The following is a 20338-nucleotide window of genomic DNA, read 5'->3' as shown; positions in this document are numbered from 1 at the left end:
TGTCTCTTTCAAGCCCGTTGAGAAGGTAGGAAGAAAGTGATATTAAACAGGCACTTATGGACCTGAGGTGATCATGTAAACAGGTTTTGAAGCTCTCGGTCTAAAATTTGATGGGTAAAACTTGTTTATACCATGAATACTGAATGGTAATTTGTTGAAACTTTAAGGTATGCTTTTTGGGGAAGGAGATATGACTCTTGGAAGCTTTTGCTACTTAGAAACTGCTAAATGCTTGTAAAAATCTAAATTTATCCAACAATGTATTAAGCAGCACCTGTGTACAAGACAAAGCTTGCTTGCTAGCTAGAAGCTAAGAAGACTTGGGTTGAAATCCTTCCTTCCATGAAAACTGAGATATTTGTAATTATGAATTAGATTAAGGTACACATGAATAAAGCCCCATTAATCCAAAATGGTTCTGGTACTATGATAGAAAAAGTGATTGGTTAATATGTGGGAACACTGAGGAATGTAAACAGCTATTAATTAAAGAGTTTGTCTTGGTAAAGGATATGGGTTAATACCCATTGATTTCTGTCCTATCGTTTATGGTATTTCTTTCATTATTAATTATTATTTTATCAGAAAAGCACTCGAAATTGTTTTCAAGAAATAATATCTCTCATTTGAAACTAATTCCTTTTTAAGGACATTAAGAATGCAGAACTTGCTTTGTTTGAACTGAGTCGAGTAATTACTTTAGAACCAGATCGTCCAGAAGTATTTGAACAGCGAGCTGAGGTGAGTTCTCTTGATGTTCTTCTTATCACCAGCCATTGGTACCTCACTTGGATTTTAGTGTCTCTAATTTTCTTTTTTTATTAACTTAATTTTTCAAAAAATTTTCCCTAGCAGTATGTGTTCTTTTATTGGTAAGTACTACCTTTAAAGGTAAATATTCTTACAAGAAAATTTTTAGCATTTCTCATATCAAAATGAGGATCATAATAAGTGTAGGCAAGAGACTAACTGTTAATCGGTTATTATGAGTATATATGGCATCATATTTTGGTATTTATTATAAAATTTTAAAGCAAAATACAAAGTGACATGTTGATTTTAGGAATGTAATTATCTTATAATCTGAGTCCTAGTTAAAAGATAAAAATCCACAAAAGCTGTAAATAAAATTACATTTGTCCTCTGTGAAAGTAAGAGTTTATTGTTTCATTTTGTATTGATTTTATAGCACACTTTGTGTGAGACTGTTATTCTGCCATTTAACAAATATATTTAAGTATTAATAACTAAATTTATTTCTGTGTATGACTTTTTCCAAGTCATTTAACTAGGTAGATTTGGGGATATTACATAGGCAGATTTCAATTTGATTTAAATTTTTATTAACAGCTTGGACAAAGCCAAGGCTAAGAAAAGGAAACAATAAGTATTGGTAGTTTTTAACTATATTTTGAAAAAAATCTTTTCTTACATGACAGCTAAGCCCCCAAATTTCCAATAATTCTCAGAAAATCAGAAGATAGCAATTAAGTCAAATCTTTCTCAAAGTAAACCAATTACGAACACAAGTTTTTTCTGTTGTTTTCATTTTGGATAAGAATCTTTCCAAAACAAAAATTATTTGTTTTATTATAAATTGATAATAGAAGTAACAAAATACCGATTTTCCTGTTTACAGTCTCAAAAAGTACTAGTGGATGCTTAATATATAATAATTCATGATTTATTTGGTACTCTTGTGTCCTAGATACAAAGTGTTTTGTGTGTGTGTGTGTGTGTGTGTGTGTGTGTGTGTGTGTGTGTGTGTGAAGTGATATAATCACATGATTATCTTTGATTCTGCTAAAACATTTGTGCAGATTGAGCATTTCCAAAGATGAGACTAAGTGGCCTATGGATAATTGAAGTGTTATTGCATACCATGTGGTTATCAACATATCTTTCCCCTTTAACTTTCAAGAGCCTAACTTCACCTCTAAATAATGAACATAAAACATAAAAGTATATCCCAAAAGAATGAGGGTTCTTTAGAAAGTTAACCAGTGAAAATAGTGTCTTCCAAGTTAGACATAAATGAAAGACTAGAAATTTGCAAGCTGTCATTCAACCCTAACTATATATAGAACATGCTACCATGGAGTGTGTATATAAAGATTGTGGTAAGGGATGAAATGTGTCCAGAAATGTGACTTGGTTTTATGATTCAGAGATATCACTCATGAATCCTTTTAGCTATATTTTTAACTATGCATATCAAGTTCTGATTTTGTAGAATTTGAAAGATAAATAACAGGAGAAGAAAAATGTGCACAAATCAAAAAAGAATAGCATCTGTTGCCTCAGAATGTGAGATGATGTGAGAGCAATTGTTATGTAGTCAATTCACCAGTGTTCTTCATTGGACAAAGAAATAAGCCATTTTGTTTTCTTTAGCTTTTTGAGCAAATAACAAAGAGGTCACCTATGTGCTTGTTAAATTTTAAAACAGAAAAATGAAATTAGTATTGAAAGATTAAATGTGTTCATCAGATTTAGGGTGACTTAGATCTCCATCCAGATTAATGGAATGTCTTGGTTTTGTAGATACTGTCCCCTTTGGGACGAATCAGTGAAGCAGTAAGTGATCTCACTAAAGCTATCCAACTTCAGCCATCAGCACGACTCTACCGACACAGAGGGACCTTGCACTTCATATCAGAGGTGAGCTGTTTTTGCTTTGGGACATTTTCCACGATGGTAAGAAAGATTTCATGTTCCTTCTGCCTCGGTAAACTTTGTTAATGATAATGTGGAGGAGGGGAAGGAGGATGGTTGATTGGCAGTTTCACAGTGGAAAGCATTTATGAAAACATTTTCTTTTCTGCAGTAATATCCAGTGGAAAATGCTGCATGTCTATATTTTGCTTCTTTCTTTGGTTGTCTTTATTAACTGAGTAGGTTAGGTTAAGAAAAGTAAGAAGCAAAAGAAGAAAACTTGGCTCAGGAGTTGTATTTTCATTCCTTATAGATATTATCATGGATGCATATCATCAACATCACTATTTAACTTTTATCTGTGATTCTGAGTCTGGACCAACTATTATAATGTGTCTCTGGCTTTTCTAATTGTCCTTTAATGAGGGTTATAGTCCTCATTAGACTGTGGATGCATATAGCTATGAAAGTCACTTGACTCTAGAAAGATAGTTGACCAGTGGGTTTGCAGCTGGTTTAATTAAGGTCTGGTATCTTTACAACAGTAATCCTTGAATGGCATTTAAACTCCAGCTGATGGCCTAGTTATTTTAAAGATAATTTATACAGTGAAGCTTCATTATAACAAGTCATTTGAACAGTTCAGAGCAAGAAGATTTGCCCTCTAAGTAGTTTTTGATGGAGCTGAAACAGAGGTTTCATGTTGGAGGAAAATGAATTGATCAGTGGTGTGGCTACATCATGAAAGATGTGTTGGAATAATCTCAATTGTATAGTTGTGATAAAAAACAGTTGAGCATTTGTGAAGGATTTCTGTTTCCACCATTTCTTAAAATAAGCATAAGTATCCTGGTGAATGAACTATAAGATCTTGAAATGAGTCCTAAAACCAGATGCTTATACATAGTAATAAAATGAATTAGACTTTGGTCTCAATTTGTCAGAAACTGCTGATGTTTGAATTTCTGATTGAATACTTTTTATTTCTCAATGGTTTTCCTTCCTTCCTTGTAGGACTATGCAACAGCCCATGAAGACTTTCAGCAGTCTTTAGAACTGAACAAAAACCAACCTATAGCTATGCTGTACAAAGGCTTAACTTTCTTTCACAGAGGTCTTTTGAAGGTAAAAAATGTTGTAAAACACACCATTGAGTAAAATTTTATTTGAAAATTTTATTTTTAATTTTATTTGAAAAATGAATTTTATTGATGTCTTTTGTTTTACAAGTCATTCCTAGACAGAGCCGACACAGAGGATTTATGCCTTGGTTCAACATGGGGAGGGTTCAAACCTTCCCACTAAATTAAGCCCTCTCTGCTAACAAAGGAAAACAATTAAGCAAAACCAGTGAATACATTGACCAATGTATGCAACATTTATCACTTGTAATCTTCTACTTTGCAACAAATATAAGGGGGATATGTTGTTTAATCATCTGTTTCACAGAATCAAAATTGGTTATTTCAATCTTCTGAGAAGTCCACTTTCTTTCATTATTATTTCTTATTATAGTTCTTATATATAAATTGTTCTCTTATTTGGACTTACTTCATTCTCTATTAGTTCATATAAATCTTTCCCTATTTCTTTGGGTTCTTAATATTCATTATTTCTTAGTACTAAATAATAGTCCATTTTATTCATATGCCACAATTTGTTCAACCATTTCTCAACTACTCTGTGTTCTCCTTCATTTCCAGATTTTTGCTACCAGGAAAATTGCTACTCTGATTACAAGAGTATGAAAATGGTTGGGATTTTTATTTCTAAAGGATATTGATTTTATATATTCTTGCATGGGTGTAAATAAATGAGATGGGTATAATGAATTTTTAAAATTTATTATCAAAAGTTTCCTTTAGTTCAGCAGTGAGCAAGTTGTATAAAACCATTCTTAGCTTTCAGGCAGTACAACAACAGACAGAGACTCAAAGTTAGCCTGCAGCCCATAGTTTACTGACCCCTGCTTTCTGTAGTGCATTGAATCTCATTTATGTTCCTACTATTATATTTGAATTATTAAAAAAAAAGCAAAAAATTCCACAAACACCTTTAAAACCAGTTAGTGAATTAAGGATAATTTTAGTGTAGAAAATTTGGTTTCAAATAAAATAATTATACTTCATACATTAAACTCTGGGAAAGGGTCATTCTTTGATGCCTCATTGTGATGTGGATGTGATCCTCAGGTCTGGAAGGATATGGCAGCAGGGCTTAAGCTCTGGCCTGATTTGCTATGCTAGTGAAGAATAGGGAAGTATCACCAGTAGACTGGCCAACAGGTGATAAATTCTTTGACCAGGACCATCTATATTACTAGGAAATATAAAAAGAGTCCTTAGCCCCATAGGCTTTCTTGCTCTTCTGAATTCTTTTTTGAAAGAGTGGGAAAATAAATGTAGGGGTGGCAGGAGGTGCCAAGAAGGACACAATTCTTAAGCAGTCTATAAAAATAATCTAAATTATTAATTCTCCAAGTATAAGTATTGATATTACTTGTGTACCTGAATAATCTTTTTGCCATAAGCAAAACCAGAAAAAATTTTATGTCTTCTATAGTTGTAACCAAATGGAAAAATGTTTCAATAGGCCCTTCTTAGAGTGGTAGTTAAAGAAGTTAACAGAGTTGGGTTTTATTTTTTGTACAGAAGCAACAAGAAACATTTAATGAGATATTTGATTATGTTATGCTACATTGCTAAGACTACAGCTTAGGTTCCAAAATCTGTTGCAAAAAACAAAGATGAAATCTAGTAATAATTTCTAAAATATTCCAAATTAAGCTAATATTTACTTTTAGCATGCAGTGACTTGAATAGTAAAGTCAGATTAGGGGAGGACAGTGAAAAACTTTGAAAGTCAGGAGCAAGAAACTGGAAGCCCAAATCTCATAAACTGCAGAAATCTCACATTTTTTTGTATCATGAAAACTTTATTCTAGAAGAGAGTTAAGAAGCACCAAGAATTAGCAAGACTTGAATAACATAAAATATGAAATTGGCTCTATCTTAATGGATAGGAAACAACTAGGTACAAATCATAGAATCATAGATGTATCTGTCATCTATCTAGCCCTCTTTGCAGATGAGGACACTGAGGCCAGGAGACAGCAAATAAATTAATCCAAGTTCACATAGGTAATAAGTGACTGGAATTGAAATTAAGACCTCTGATTCCAAACCTAATGCTCTTTCTACTGTAGAGTGACATCATGAGTCATTTCTAAATCAGCTGTCCCAAACCTTAAAATCAAAATCAAATTAGAAGAAAGAACGAAAATGATGATTTGTGGTATACAATTAAAACTCCTCCAGCCCAACCTTTAAAAAAAATAATTTACATCTAAAAACGGGAAATATACAAACAATAAAAATCAACATAGACTATCAACATTCCTTAAGAAAGTCTAGTCAATGTATAGTAATAATCACAACAAAGAAGCCAGAATGTAGAAAATGCATTAGTCAGCAAACACTTGATCTCTTTATTTTATTTTATTTTTTTTTTTTTAAAAACCCCTTACCTTCCATCTTGGAGTCAATACTGTGTATTGGCTCCAAGGCAGAAGAGTGGTAAGGGCTAGTCAATGGGGGTCAAGTGACTTGCCCAGGGTCACACAGCTAGGAAGTGGCTGAGGCCGGATTTGAACCTAGGACCTCCTGTCTCTAGGCCTGGTTCTCAATTCCCTGAGCTACCCAGCTGCCCCCGATCTCTTTATTTTTTTAAAGAGAAGCCAAAAGCAATACTGATTTAGAATATTAAAAAATTTGTACAATCTTAGAGAAGAATGGAGGAAGAGTTTGAAGAACATTTACCCAACTAGGTCTATAATCTCATTGATTGGATGTTTCTTTTAGTGATGCAAATTATAACCTATTCATGCCTATACAACCTGAATCTCTATAAAGTCCACATAGAGAATGCACTCAATATTCTGGAGGCTTTTCATAGTTTCTCCTGCTATCATGAGGATACCAATAAAGTGTCTGGACTCTCCACTTATTTATTGCACTATGAGCAGTAGCATTTTATAAGAGAGACAGAAGCTAGGAGAAAAATAATTTTACTGAAAGCTTGGTGAGAGATCCAATTAAGTCAGATTATCCTGAGAGTATATAAAGGTCAAAGTGGGACAACAAACAGAAAAAACAGAAAAGATCTATCAGGATTTTTATTACAAACTCTTTTCCCCTTCATTGACAGTGGAGCTTGCCACATTTGAACTGTACTGTCATATTTGCTACATGGATTTATAGGAATTATACTAAAAGAGGAGAGATGGGAGCCAAATCAGGGCAAGTATACATGGACAAAGGAGATCTACTAGAGGCCATACAGTTTTGAGCCTGTCAGGGTTTCATTTTTCAAGATAACTGGAAAAAGGTAGAATGTTAAAAGCTTAGAAAAATCACAGATGTTATTACTGTTGTAAACAGGCAACTAAGAAAATATTAATAACCAACCCATATGTCTACTTTCCCTTCACTACAAATTAAAAAAAAAACAAACCTGTATTGAGGACACTCCAGCTGGCCTCAGTTTCCTCATCTTTGAAATGATGGATGACAACCAAGTTCCCTCCCAGTTTTAAATCCACATTCCTTTGATTTTGTGAATGTGTGAGAAAGCAACAAACAGGCTTTCAAAAATGATTGATAGTCTAAAAGATACAGAGATTAGAAAAATACTATTATGATCATTGTTAGAATATTAAAAAGCTTTTGATTCAGTGAGCAAAATATAGCTCAAAAGACTTTATTCTACCCAAGTGTCTTCTTTGAATAATCTAAAACAATAAAAAGTAACTTCTTTGATGCTATAACAGAGATGACTGAGTGATCTTCTGATTATTAACATGAAATTAGGCCCAAACAGGGAGATACTTGCTTGCCAACAGCATTTGGCAATGTCATAGAGGGTGTCCAATGCATATGGCTCTTTGTGTCTTGCCTTGCTTTTTCTTTATTAGAGGGTCAACAAATAATGTTATCTTTGTTATCATACCTTTCCAGTAATCTTGTATGACTTTCAAAGACAGAAATAATAGCTAATATTTACATACCATTTTAAAGGTAACAGCACTTTACATATTATCTCAACTATTCATGGGAACCTACTTGTAGGAGAGCCTTTAAGTTGACTTTTTGTTTTACTGAATTGAATGTCAACCAGCAATAAGCACAGTGGAATCTTGTCTTCTCAGTACCTTTTAGGAGTCAGCTATGGAACTGTAAAGACATGATCTGTTATAGAATATAATTTGTGAATATAACTTGTCTTTTGTCTCACCCGAGATTTTATTGGTGTAGAGAATCCCCTTTTCCTTTACAAATTTGCAACTAATCTGTAATAAAGAGTCTTAGAGCATTGTTTGGGGGCACTAAGAATTTAAATGATTCATCATTAGTTATACAACTAGCATGTTTCAGAGACCTGAAATCAGCTATTGTCTTTGTTTTCCTTCTTTACATTTATTTTACCATGCTGCCACTTGTGTATAGATTATTCACAAAAATTTGTTTTAAGAGATGGAAAGTGGGTAAATGGGGAATTACTGATATTTTCTCAGTTACCTTTTTTCTTTTAAATAACAAGATCCAAGATTTTTTCCAAACCATTATCCATCAGATCAGATTGAGAGACATGCCACTTCCAACATAGATATCCTCTGGGAATCCTTGATCTAGTACACTTGATCTTCACATCTATTTCTTTTGTGCTGTTTTCCATCCTCATGGGACATCAGAGAATATGATGTTATAATCTAAATGCGCCAATTCCAGCGTCATTGATGGAGAAAAGCTTTTATTATAGAATTCTTCATAGATCATTTCTATTTATTGATCTCATTGATTTATTTCTATTTATGACCTTCCTTCTAGTTTCATCCTTAAATGCTTTTAGGGTTATTTTACTTAGCAAGTCAATCTTTCTGGAAACTTCTTTTGCTTTTCAACACATTGAATTCTAATTTCCCTCTTTTTATGATTTTATAATACTTTTAATTCCTAAGTCCTCTAATTATTATGCTGCTCTGTGAAGCAGTCCATACTTTGCACAAATTGTCTTCTACCATCCTCATCCATTGGATCTTGCAAATGAATTTATTCTAATTGGTACTGCCTTTGGCTCCTATAGTTTTCCATTTGACAAAAAAATCAAGTGCTTGTAGGCTGAGTTGGTGATGTGTTATATTAAGAATTTCACAGATGTCAAGCATAACAGACCCACATAATTGTTAGACAATGCTTAGGTGTATTGCAGAAAAGGTCACAAATTAACATTCCTGTTGAACCCCACCAGGCTTAGCTTTTTAGAATAATCCAAAATCATATGTTCTAAGCCATAGCCTTGAAATGTCCCCTTTAGCTATTTGAAATTGCCTATAATTTTACAAGCTACTACTGTCTCTTCTTATGGTAAATGTTAGACAGCCTCAGGATGAGATATGGAAGTATCCAGTTTGCTTGTTACTTAGTAGGACAGATGATAATTTATTTCTATGATAATGAATGAATGGATTTAGTGCTTTTCGTTGGTCTAATTTTTTTTTGTTTCTACTTGATTTCAAACCTTATCTCTCCTATGTCCCCTCCTGTTTTGGCAAAGGGAGATAGAGAAAACTACAACTTGGCATATGCAATAACTTGAAACAAAACATGAATCCTCACACTTTTAAAAACAAAAGCAAAATCCAACAAGAATACTTTAGAAGGTCAAAGAATGACCACCTTTGCATGGGTAGCAGCTAGAAAAGAGGAAATTAATAGAACAAAAAAAATAGATGACTTTCAGGCTTAAAAAGTTGGTGTATTTTGTAAGGCAAGAACAGAATATATTGGTATCCAGGAAAGAAATTAAGTATAGTGGTTTTTAAAAATTAGTAAAAGATACTTGCTTAACTTTTCTTTTTATGTCCCTGCTAGACTACAAATATAAATTCATTTAGATTAACAAATAAGTAGGCATATTTCCCTCCATTAATTTTATCTTTCTGAAGAGTTAACAAACTCTTGCTTGTTCTGTCAAATAAAGATGATTTCCCCCAAGCAAATAAAGAAGGAACATGAAGAAAGAACTTTTTTTAAAAATTGAAATTGTGGTTTGGAAAAAATACTTGGCAGGTCTATTTAAATACCTCTAGAGTGCTTCACATATACAAAACACAAGGTCTTAGTCTTGAATAATCTTAATTATATTCATTAGGTATGATTTTTTACATGTTTGGGATTTTTGAAGTAAAGTCCTTTTATTAAAAGTCCTGAAGATTATGTAATGCAATAATAGATACTATCTATGGTCAGAGCTTTTTCTTTGATGAGAGCAGAAGTATATGCATGTGTAAAATGTCTTCATAATTAATTTTCTGTTGTAGTACATAAAGGAGGCATTGATGAAGAAAGTTGATTTTCTCTCTTGGATCCAGCATTTAATAATGCAACAGGACAGGTTGTTTGTGATTAACTTTTACAATATGCCATAAATATAATGGCACATATTACTAATAGGTTATATATAACCAGATAATATTTGCATAATGATGCTATAACACACTGTAACACATTGTACTTCCTAAAATAGTATGCAAGAGAATGGATCCTTCTGCCTTTTGAAGCACTTAAATCAATCCAGGAGAAATGGGTCAATTTGTTTTACTGATATCAATTTTGCAAAATTTTCCAATCTTAGATGGATTAATGTTTTATTTTGTTGTTCCTTTCCTTTTTTAGAACATTTAAATCCTCTGGGATTCAGAACTTAGTGTTAGGTCTTCTTTGTTTATGAAGACTTTCATTTAGACTTCATTTTTTTTCTCTTGTTTAGACTATTGGATCAGCTAGGTTACACAGTGGCTAGAGGGCTGGGTCCAGTGGTGTCAGGAAGACCTGAATTCAAATTTGACCTCATATAATTCTTAGTAGCTCTGTGGCCCATTCAAGTCACTTAACCTTTCTTTGGCTTGGTTTCCTCATCTGTAAGATGATGATAATAAAATTTTGAGGATCAAATGAAAGAATCCTAGCTTAGCACAATGCCTTGGCACAAAATAAGTGCTTATATACATGCTAGCTATTATTATCATTGTTGTTGGTGATTCTTCTCATTATTAATGTTGTTGAACTCATTCCATATCTTAACAGTTATTAAACCTAGACTACTGGATTTAATGTCTAGTTAAGAAGACTTGGTTTGAACTCTCCCTCAGTTGCTTGCTAAATCTGTGACCCTAGGCAATTTACTTATCCTAGGCTAAGGCCTTAGTTCCTTTATTTGTAAAATGAAGATTGTTATAGTACTACTTCACAGGGTTGTTGTGAAGATAAAATGAGAATATAAATGGGGACACAAATTTTTTTTTTGTATACCATGAGGATTTATATAAATGGCAGCTTCTATTATCATTCTTATCATTTTTGGTGTGTGCTTATGATGTGGTCATTGTGTGGAGCACACAGATCAGGAATATCCCTCTCCCAATACAGATCAGCAATTGTTCTAGAGTTTAGAGCTTTAGAGAGTTTCTCCAGTATTGAGAGGTTAAATTGCCAAAATCTGTCAGAATCTGAACCACGATCATGCTTATTCTGAGGTCAGTCCTCCATGTAGTCGGTCACTAATTGTACTTCTCCAGACCTTTCTTCAAAGAGTAGTAGTATCTTTAGGGATTTTGTCATTAATCATCACAGAAATTCTGTGACCCATGAGCCCAGTGAATTAAATAGTAGTGGCAATATTTTTTTCACTTTGCAGAGTAGAATAAGAAATTCAGAAATTTTTTATTCTTTCCTTTGAGTTAGAAGGGAAACTACTTTCTTTTAATTTATGTAGTATTTAGTGCCCTTTCTATTCAAAATTCTGTATTCAAAATATAAAAATATATTTTGCAAGTCGTCATTTATCAGTGAAACAAAATAAAGAATTGTACAAAAATTTCTTAAATTTTTATAGGAAGCTATTGAGTCTTTCAAAGAAGCCTTGAAACAGAAAGCTGATTTTATCGATGCATATAAAAGTCTTGGGCAGGCCTACAGGTGAGTGAAAGTGATGGTATTATTTTTTGAGAGTGGGGTTGATTTGTATGCCATCCAAAATCATAGTAACATTAAAAGAAACTTTTAATATTAGATTGGATAAGAATCTCTGGTTGATGAGATAAACTGTTTTCTCCCTTTTATGAGAAGGCTGCAGCCTTTCTTGAGTCTCGTGGCCCTGACTACAAAGAGAACTGAAAGAGCAAAATTAGTTACAAAAAACCCACTTTAGATGCTTTGCTGTTCATTACCATCAGAGTTCTGCAAATGTATGCCTAATGTTGCTAAACATAGACAGTGGTTAATGAACTTTTCTGAAGAGTTTGCAAACCATGCTGTAGAAAATTCACCTAAACAAGACCCTAGAATTGGAAGGAGTCAAGGATTAAAAGGAAAAGAAAAAAAAATTTAAATGTGGCCAAAGGGTCAACTCAAACAAACAAACAAGAAGACATTACCATAAAGGGTTATGATAGAAAATTCCTAGAACAAAAAAGAAATATACAACAAGGATGTGTGACTGTGGAACTTTAAAATTAGTCTTTAAAAAAGCACCAAAGTTTCTTTGATCATAAATTTTCCTATAGTAATAATAGTAAAATAGTAGATGACCCTTCTTTTTTATTATTCTTTACAAAGCTGCTCCTTCTTTTGTTTTTTAGATTGCTAGAGTTTAATAAATAAGGGAATCTGTCATGCTAATGCATGAAAACAGATTTAATTTTAAAAATTGGTTATATAAAAAAATTAGATTAGTCATTCTAAATTATATGGGTATATGAATGTGTGAATTCAATCTTTTTTCACAGAACCACTTTTTTAAAAATTAAATTAAATCTCTGTTTCATGCATTAGCATGACAGGTTCCCCTGTTTATTAGGCTCCTGTAAAAATCTTAAAAACAGAAACAAAACCCCAAGCAACCTTATATAGAATAGTAAAATACCTAGGATAAGGGCAATTTAAAATTTTACTGACCACATAAGTCAAGCTTTTTTCTCCAAGGTTACCAAAATTCTATTAGCACCTTAAATCTGATAGTTTTTTTTTCTTTCAATCCTTAGCATTCTTAACCCCTTTGCAGCATTCTATACTATTGACTGGCACCTTTTATCAAATATTCTTGCCTTCCTTTGTTTGACACTGCTCTCTCCTGGTCTTTGCCCTACCAATGGGCTATTGCTCTTTAGTCTCCTTTTAGCTTTACCTTGCCTCATGCTCTATATTCATGGGCTCCAGGGCCTTCTCTTAGTTATTTTTTAAAAAATATTTTTCTAGCCGTGTGACCTTGGATAAGTCACTTTACCCCCATTGCCTACCCCATACAACTCTTATGCCTTAGAACCAATACATAATGTTGATTCTAAGATGGAGGGTAAGGTTTTTAAAAATACATTGTCATTGATATTTTTCATTTAAGTCACCTACATTTTCCTTTCTTAAAGAGTTATTCTTTACAATAAAGTATAAAGAAAAGAAGGAAGAAAACAAAATTTCCACAATACTAAACAACATATCAAAAAAGCCTTCATTATATGTGATATCCTACACCCATAGTTCCTTACTTGTGCAAAAATGGTTGGAGGAGGTGTCATCTCTTATCTCTTTTAGGGACCAAGCTTGGTCCTCATAAATTGCACATAAATTGAGACATAGTAGTTGCTGGTTATGTGTTTGCTCGGTTATTGAATTAAATGTCAGGTTGGGAGTAGGAGTTCAAGAGAAATTAGGATTAAGTAGATACATCTGAGAGATGATAGTTAAAGCTATGAGATTTGATGAGATCATAAAAAGAGAGATTATAAAGAAGAGGTCCCAGTTCAGAGCCTTGATAATGTCTACATTTGGTGGGTTGGAAGAGGAGGATCCAGACCAGGGGACTGAAGGTACTTCAGACAGGTAAAAGGAAAACCAAAAGAGAAATGTTATAAAAAGTAAAGGAGGGGAGAGTACCTAGGAAAAGGGGTTCATAGTTTGCTCTAGATTGTCAAAAGCGTCCATGTCACAAAAATGGTTAAGAATCCCTTTATGTAGATACAGACTTTTCTAGGCGTAGAATCCCTTTATGAGTTAAGGTGATTACATTACATTATTATTATTTGAAAGGTGAAATTTTTCTTGGTAGAGTTCAAGCTGCCTCAAAGACATTTTCTTATTTTGTTCTTATAACATGTGGGTAAGGTTTGGTGATAGATATAAAAACATATTGTGCCACAAGTCATACAAGTAGTCAGTGGTATAGCCTAGAATGGAATACAGGCACCAAAACTAGTAGTAAAAATTCAACTCAAGCACATTCAGCACATCAACTAATTATATTTGTACCTTGTTCTTTACTATTGTATGAAACACCTAGAGAACTAGGCAACTTTGAAGCAGCCACCGAAAGCTTTCAGAGGGCCCTTCTGCTCAACCAGAATCATGTCCAGACCCTCCAGCTCCGGGGAATGATGCTCTATCACCATGGCAGCTTACAAGAAGCTCTAAAGAACTTCAAGGTGAGCATCTCCAATGGAATTCTTGGAATGTCAGGTGGTTGGCTTTTATAGGAGCTACATTAAAATGAGTATAGTGGGCTACACAGGGTTCAATGGAAGAGAATGTTGGGTTTGGAGTCAGGGTCAGGGTTTGAATCCTGAATTAACTACCTATATGATTGGGGGAAAGTTTTTTTAACCTCTCTGGATCTCAATTTCCTCATCTATGAAATGAAAAGGTTGGACTAGACATCCTGTAAGACTCCTTCCAGCTCTAAAACCTGTGCCTAAGATCCTATGATACAGAGGACAGAGGCTAAGTTACAGAGCATTTGATCTGATTTAGCCCAGAATGGAAATTCAGCAACTCTTAAGTTGAAGATATTTTCTGAATAAATTTAGATGTTTTTAACTTAGATTGTCTGACTACGTTTTTCTTCAATTCCTCCAGAGGTGCCTGCAACTAGAGCCATATAATGAAGTGTGCCAGTATATGAAAGGACTCAGTCATGTGGCAATGGGGCACTTCTATGAAGGAATAAAAGCACAAACTAAAGTTATGCTAAATGACCCTCTCCCAGGCCAGAAGGCTAGCCCAGAATACCTTAAAGTAAAATACCTCCGAGGTAAGTCTGAAGTGTCAGAAAGCATGGCAACTTCTCATTTTTCCCCCTCTTGTGTAGCAATATTAATTCAATTAACCAATTCTTTATTAGTTCAAGGCAATGGAAATATAAAGACAAAAATGAAACAATCCCTATCCTTAAAAAATACACATAGGGCAAAAATTACAACATTATTATTGCATCTCATTTGAATGTTAATTTGGCCTCAGATACTTACTAGCTGTGTGATCCTGGGCAAATCACTTAATTATGTTTGCCTGAGCTGGAGAGGGGGAGATGGCAAACCAGTATCTTTACCAAGAAAACTCCAAATGGGAACAGAGTCAGGTGTGACTGAAAAGGTTCAACAATAGCAAAAAATACCAAAAATTGCTTTCTAAAAATAGCTTGGATAAGAATAGTAAGAAAAGGAATCCTTCAAGGGCAAGGCCAGCCTTTTGTGAATTGTTGTTTCTCAACCCCTCCCCCCCAACCAAAACAAAACAAAACAATCATGTGGCTTTAAGAAAATACTGAATATTTTGCTTTGGGGAAAGAAGAAAGCAAAATTCATTGAGCTGTCTCCAACTGTTCTTTCCCTGTAGAGTTGAACTCATATCTTCCATTGTTTCATTTCATTTTTATTCCTCTCTGTCATTAGTTTCCATATTTTGTGGATTAAGGTTTAGTTATCATTTTTGCTCTATAATTTGCCTGCTCATCACTTCTCATGGCACAATAGTATTCCATCATAGTTATATACCGCAATTTATTTAGCCATTCCCCAAGTTGATGGACACCCCTCAATTTCCAGTTTTTTGTCACCACAAAGAAGTGCTTTAAATATTTTGGAAGATGTGTATTCTTTTCCTTTTTTCCTGATCTCCTTGGGAGATAGACCCAATTGCTGGATCTAAGTATATACACAGTTTTATAACTCTTTGGGCATAATTCCAAATTGCTTTCCAGAATGGATCAGTTCATAGCTCCACCAACAGTGTGTTAGTGTCTCCATTTTTCCACATTCCCTCCAACATTCCCACTGCCTCAGATCCTAATGAAACTTTGTTATTCTGGACAAATTATTTAGTTAGTTGCCTTATCTGCAAAATAGGAATAATATTAGCTTCTCCCCCACAGTTTTATTTTGCTGACCAAATGTGATTACATCAGTCAAGAGCTTTGGAAATTTTGAAGCTCTATATAAATGGTAGCTATTGTTATAATAAATGATGATGATAAGAAAACTTGGAATTCTGGTTTCCTGATGTTCTCTCTGGATAAATAGTACCTTATTCAGTCATCTAATGGGCTGTATTCAGTCATCTAATGGACTTTATTTAATCATCTAACACCTTTTTTTGGCTCTAGGATTGAGAAAATCACCTCTTTGCTATTATGCATGGAAAAATAGGTGAATTTAATCTAAAATGACCTAGATTCTTTTGACTTTTTTTAAGTTTAGCACCTGAAGTCAGTGTTATTTTATGCTTTATTATCATTTAATCACAGTGACTTACTAAATTTAGAATGCTCATTTAAAATTCCTGAATAGATTAAATAACAGCTGGCTGATTAGATAATCATATGGCACTTAGCCTTGGGGAAGAGCATTGTTGGCACTTCAAATATTTTTGTCTTTTCTACAGAGTATTCTCGATACCTTCACGCACATCTTGATACCCCACTTACAGAATATAATATTGATGTGGATTTGCCTGGAAGCTTCAAAGATCACTGGGCTAAAAATTTGCCCTTTCTCATAGAGGATTATGAAGAGCAGCCAGGACTTCAGCCTCACATCAAGTAAGTGATTGAATTGAAGATTTTTCCTTTGGGTCCCCAGCTCACTGTGACAGTTCACTTCCCTGAACACACACAACAACACTTTCTATACATGTTCCTTCAAGTTAACTTTGCTTGAGGTTAATAGGACTGAAAATATTTTTAGCAAAGCAAGTTGAAACTTGCTTAAGGATAACTATTCTCCCTCTTGTTTTCTATGCCAGTTGGTATATAGCCCCAAACTGAAATCCACTTAGTATTTTTTTAATGGATGTGTGGAGCCCTTAGAGACTTTTAATTCCTTCAGAGGAAGTTTTAAAATGTTACCTGGATATAGGGTGTCTGTCCTCCACTCTCTCTCCTACCCCCTGAAATAATAGCTAAAACTGGTGACGGGTGGCCATACTCTTCTCTTAGATGTACATAGAAGGTTCAGCTTATCAGTGAAAATGTACAAATCCATCTTCAGTATCAAGGGCATCCTGCTGAGGTTGAGACAGTTTTATTTTCTCTTTGTTGTTTCAGCATCCCTCACAGCTGTGGTGTGTGTACAAAGAAGAGAGAAGTATGTGGCTACTTCCCGAAATAGACTACTTGTAGAGTAGACTACACAAACCATTTTAGAATATTTCAGTAAATATTCTGGAAAATTCATTATCTAAGGCAGATAAATGACAGAAGTGCTTGACTTATTTTGTACATCTATCCCAAATGCCACTGCTATTAATCTATTTTTCCATCTGCATTTAAACACCACCTCCCAAAAAACACAAAGCAAGTCTATTTTAATTAAGGACTGAATCCTAAGGACCTATGTTCAAATTCTGCCTCTGAAAACTCAGTTTAATTGTGACTAGGCAAATAATTTAATTTCCACAAATCTCAGTTTCTTTATTGGTACAGTGAAGGAGGTGGACTGTCAACCAGGAGACATTTATTAAGCACTTACTACATGGTAGTCATTGAAAATGCAAAATCAAAAATAAAAGATTCCTTCTTCTCATGGAACTTCCATTCTATTGGGGGTGACAGCATGTGTGGAAGGGTATGTGCTTGTGTGTATATACACATACACACATATGCAGTACCAAAAGTCTTAGCAGAGTTTTAAAGCTTTAGAAGTTTAAAACTCTGCTAAGATTTTTAGGACATCCTTCATCTATACAAGACACAGACAGAGGTGGCCTCTGATGTCCCTTTCTGCTGTGTATATCTATAACTCTTTAATGGATTCATTTTTAGTTGAATCTGGTCGAGTTCAGAGAGATCAAAGTAGATCTTTGTGTTGTACAGTAATCCTATTTCTTCCACATAGGCTTAGCTGTAGACCGGACTTAGTCATTTTCCCAAAGGAGGAAGTGATCTCTCTTTTGATGGAATTAGATTTCCAAATGGCTGTTGTAAAAGCCCTTCTCATATGTGTGTAATGTTTCTCCCAGAGACGTGTTGCTACAGAATTTTGAGAGCTACAAGCCTGATGTACAAGAGCTGATTTGTGTAGCAGATCGTTTGGGGTCGCTGATGCAATATGAAACACCTGGTTTTCTGCCAAATAAGAGAATACACAGAGGTATGTTAAAAATTGCATCTGAAAATGGAAATAATTTCTACCTGTTCTTGTTGGGGTTGACATTTTTAATTTAATGGTAACTTTTTACTGAATTGCGAGAGGAATGAAGGATTATTTTTTTAAAACTTTACAGTTTACTATTCCAACTTATGAATAATTTATGTATGAAATGTTATATCATCTTGTGCATGTGGAAAACCCATGCTAAGCTTTAGTAAATGCTTGTACCAGAGAACTTGTACTAAAAATAGATGATCAGATTTGCATTTGATCAGAACAGAAATCTAAACAGTATCACCACTAGGCTGGGAGGGAGAATTGAGGGGGGGAGTGGAGGTAAGAATACTCTTAATACTTGTCCATTTTATCCATAACTTTTACTGTTAGTTTGGATTTTAGATCTAGGAAATACTCCATAGGCAGCTGTTCTGGGGTCATTGTTGAAGGGAAGAGGAATCTGGCACTCTTGAAGCTTTGGTAACAAGCAGAGATGGGAGGAGGTCACTTTGGAGAAACCTCTCCTTTCCATTTATGGATTTAATTAGGGTTAGCATAATGAGATGTTCTTGAGTCTTTTTATTCCTTTCTTAAAACATCTCTGAGACTCTTTACTGGGTACAATTATAGGAAGTTTAAAAAATTAGTACTTTCCCACATGAACTCACAATATGTATCTTCTTGAATACTCTTTGCCCGTTAGCAATGGGTTTGGCTGCATTGGAAGTCATGCAAGCTGTGCAAAGAACTTGGGCCAACTCAAAAGTGCGAATGAATGGAAAAACACGACTGATGCAGTGGAGAGATATGTTTGATATTGCAGTAAAATGGAGAAGGTAATGATTCAGGGCAGAGCTCTAAGCCTTATTTTGAGATCATGCCAATTTCCATGAGCTAAAGAATTGAGTTGACCGAAACAAGAAATTGAATATTATTTGGCATAGTACACATCATTTAAGGCCTGGTCTCTCCCTGCTCTTCATAATTACCTCAGACCCTGCATTAATAGAGGTTCTGAATCACTTCCCTTCCACCTTCCTATAAAGTATGTCAGGGATTGCTGCTGCCACTCTCTTTTCAACTAGGAGAGATTCTATGTCTGAGAAAATATTTGCAAATGAAGTCTTTTATTAAGTTATATCACAATCCTCTTGGAAAAACAAACACCTCCTATGTTGCAGGGTCCCTGGGGGGTGAATTTCCATTTATAAGCTCCTATATGAATTCTTGGGGGATTCCTTTGAGATTCTTTAAATTTTTTTTAAACCTTTCTTAGAATCAATACTATGTGTTTGGTTCTAAGGCAGAAGAGCAGTAAGGACGAGGCAATTTAGGAGGGGGGTGGTAAGTGACTTGCCCAAGGTCACACAGGTGTAGGAAGTATCTGAGGTCAAATTTGAACCCAGGACCTCCTGTCTCCAGACCTGGCTCTCAATCCCCTGAACCACCTACCTGTCCCCTGAGATTCATTGTTTTCAAGAAGAGTTACCCATTTGTTAAATTTCTATTCTAGAATCCCAAATTCGTGATCTATATATAGAGGTACAAATGAATTTCCAGTTTTTGTATCTTGAACACTTTGTATATATTAAAAGAAAAACTTTGATCATTTCTAGTCCTTATAAATTTTTTGATTTTAATAGGCTCTATTTTGTAGGATTGCTGATCCCGACCAGCCTGTATTATGGTTAGATCAAATGCCAGCTCGAAGTCTTAGTAGGGGCTTTAATAACCACATCAATCTAATCAGGTAGGAAATTTTTCCTCATTCTAATGGTTTTTAAAAGTTTTATCTTAATGAATAGAGTATAGTAGATCATGGGTGATCCATTACTCATTTCCTTGTAGTATAGAAACTAGCACCTCAACTGCTCCATAACACTCATTCTTTCCAATGTAAACTTTTTTATTTCTTTGTAGTTTTCCTAGGCCTCTGAAAATAGCTTTTGACCATTGGCAAGGTCTTATTCTTAAATTTTTGATAAAAATGAATATGTCATTGTTTCACATCTTAAATGTTTTCTGATTTCACAAATGAGACTATTATTTTGCAGAACTACTTCATGTTTGCTTTTGTTTATATTTAATAAAATGATATTTTTTATGCTTGAATAGTTTCCATTTTCAAGAAATAAATTACTTTCCCCTCATGATTTCTTGATTCCTTCTTTTATGAAATAATTTGTGACCTTTATAGAGAATTTTTATGATTTA

General features: G+C 34.2%; 1 protein-coding gene across 7 annotated transcripts in view; it reads left to right on the top strand.

Annotated features, from left to right (window-relative positions):
* TTC13 (tetratricopeptide repeat domain 13) overlaps positions 1 to 20338 on the top strand; it is a 104469-nt gene that overhangs the window by 59594 nt on the left and 24537 nt on the right. For all 7 annotated transcript variants that reach the window (XR_008916269.1, XR_008916270.1, XM_056816145.1 and 4 more), the window contains exons 6-15: positions 649 to 741; positions 2545 to 2661; positions 3670 to 3780; positions 11608 to 11690; positions 14047 to 14188; positions 14619 to 14793; positions 16422 to 16578; positions 17997 to 18127; positions 18828 to 18960; positions 19782 to 19874. Coding sequence is in view for 5 of the 7 variants with exons in the window: in XM_056816145.1 (XP_056672123.1) it covers positions 649 to 741; positions 2545 to 2661; positions 3670 to 3780; positions 11608 to 11690; positions 14047 to 14188; positions 14619 to 14793; positions 16422 to 16578; positions 17997 to 18127; positions 18828 to 18960; positions 19782 to 19874 (1235 nt within the window). In the remaining 2 variants the exon portion in view is untranslated. The remainder of the gene's footprint in view (positions 1 to 648; positions 742 to 2544; positions 2662 to 3669; positions 3781 to 11607; positions 11691 to 14046; positions 14189 to 14618; positions 14794 to 16421; positions 16579 to 17996; positions 18128 to 18827; positions 18961 to 19781; positions 19875 to 20338) is intronic.

This window comes from Monodelphis domestica, chromosome 2 (assembly GCF_027887165.1).
Source record: "Monodelphis domestica isolate mMonDom1 chromosome 2, mMonDom1.pri, whole genome shotgun sequence".
In the NCBI taxonomy this organism is placed as follows: Eukaryota; Metazoa; Chordata; class Mammalia; order Didelphimorphia; family Didelphidae; genus Monodelphis; species Monodelphis domestica.
Note: the sequence above shows the minus strand (reverse complement) of the source record. Positions and strands in the feature narration are given on the sequence as shown.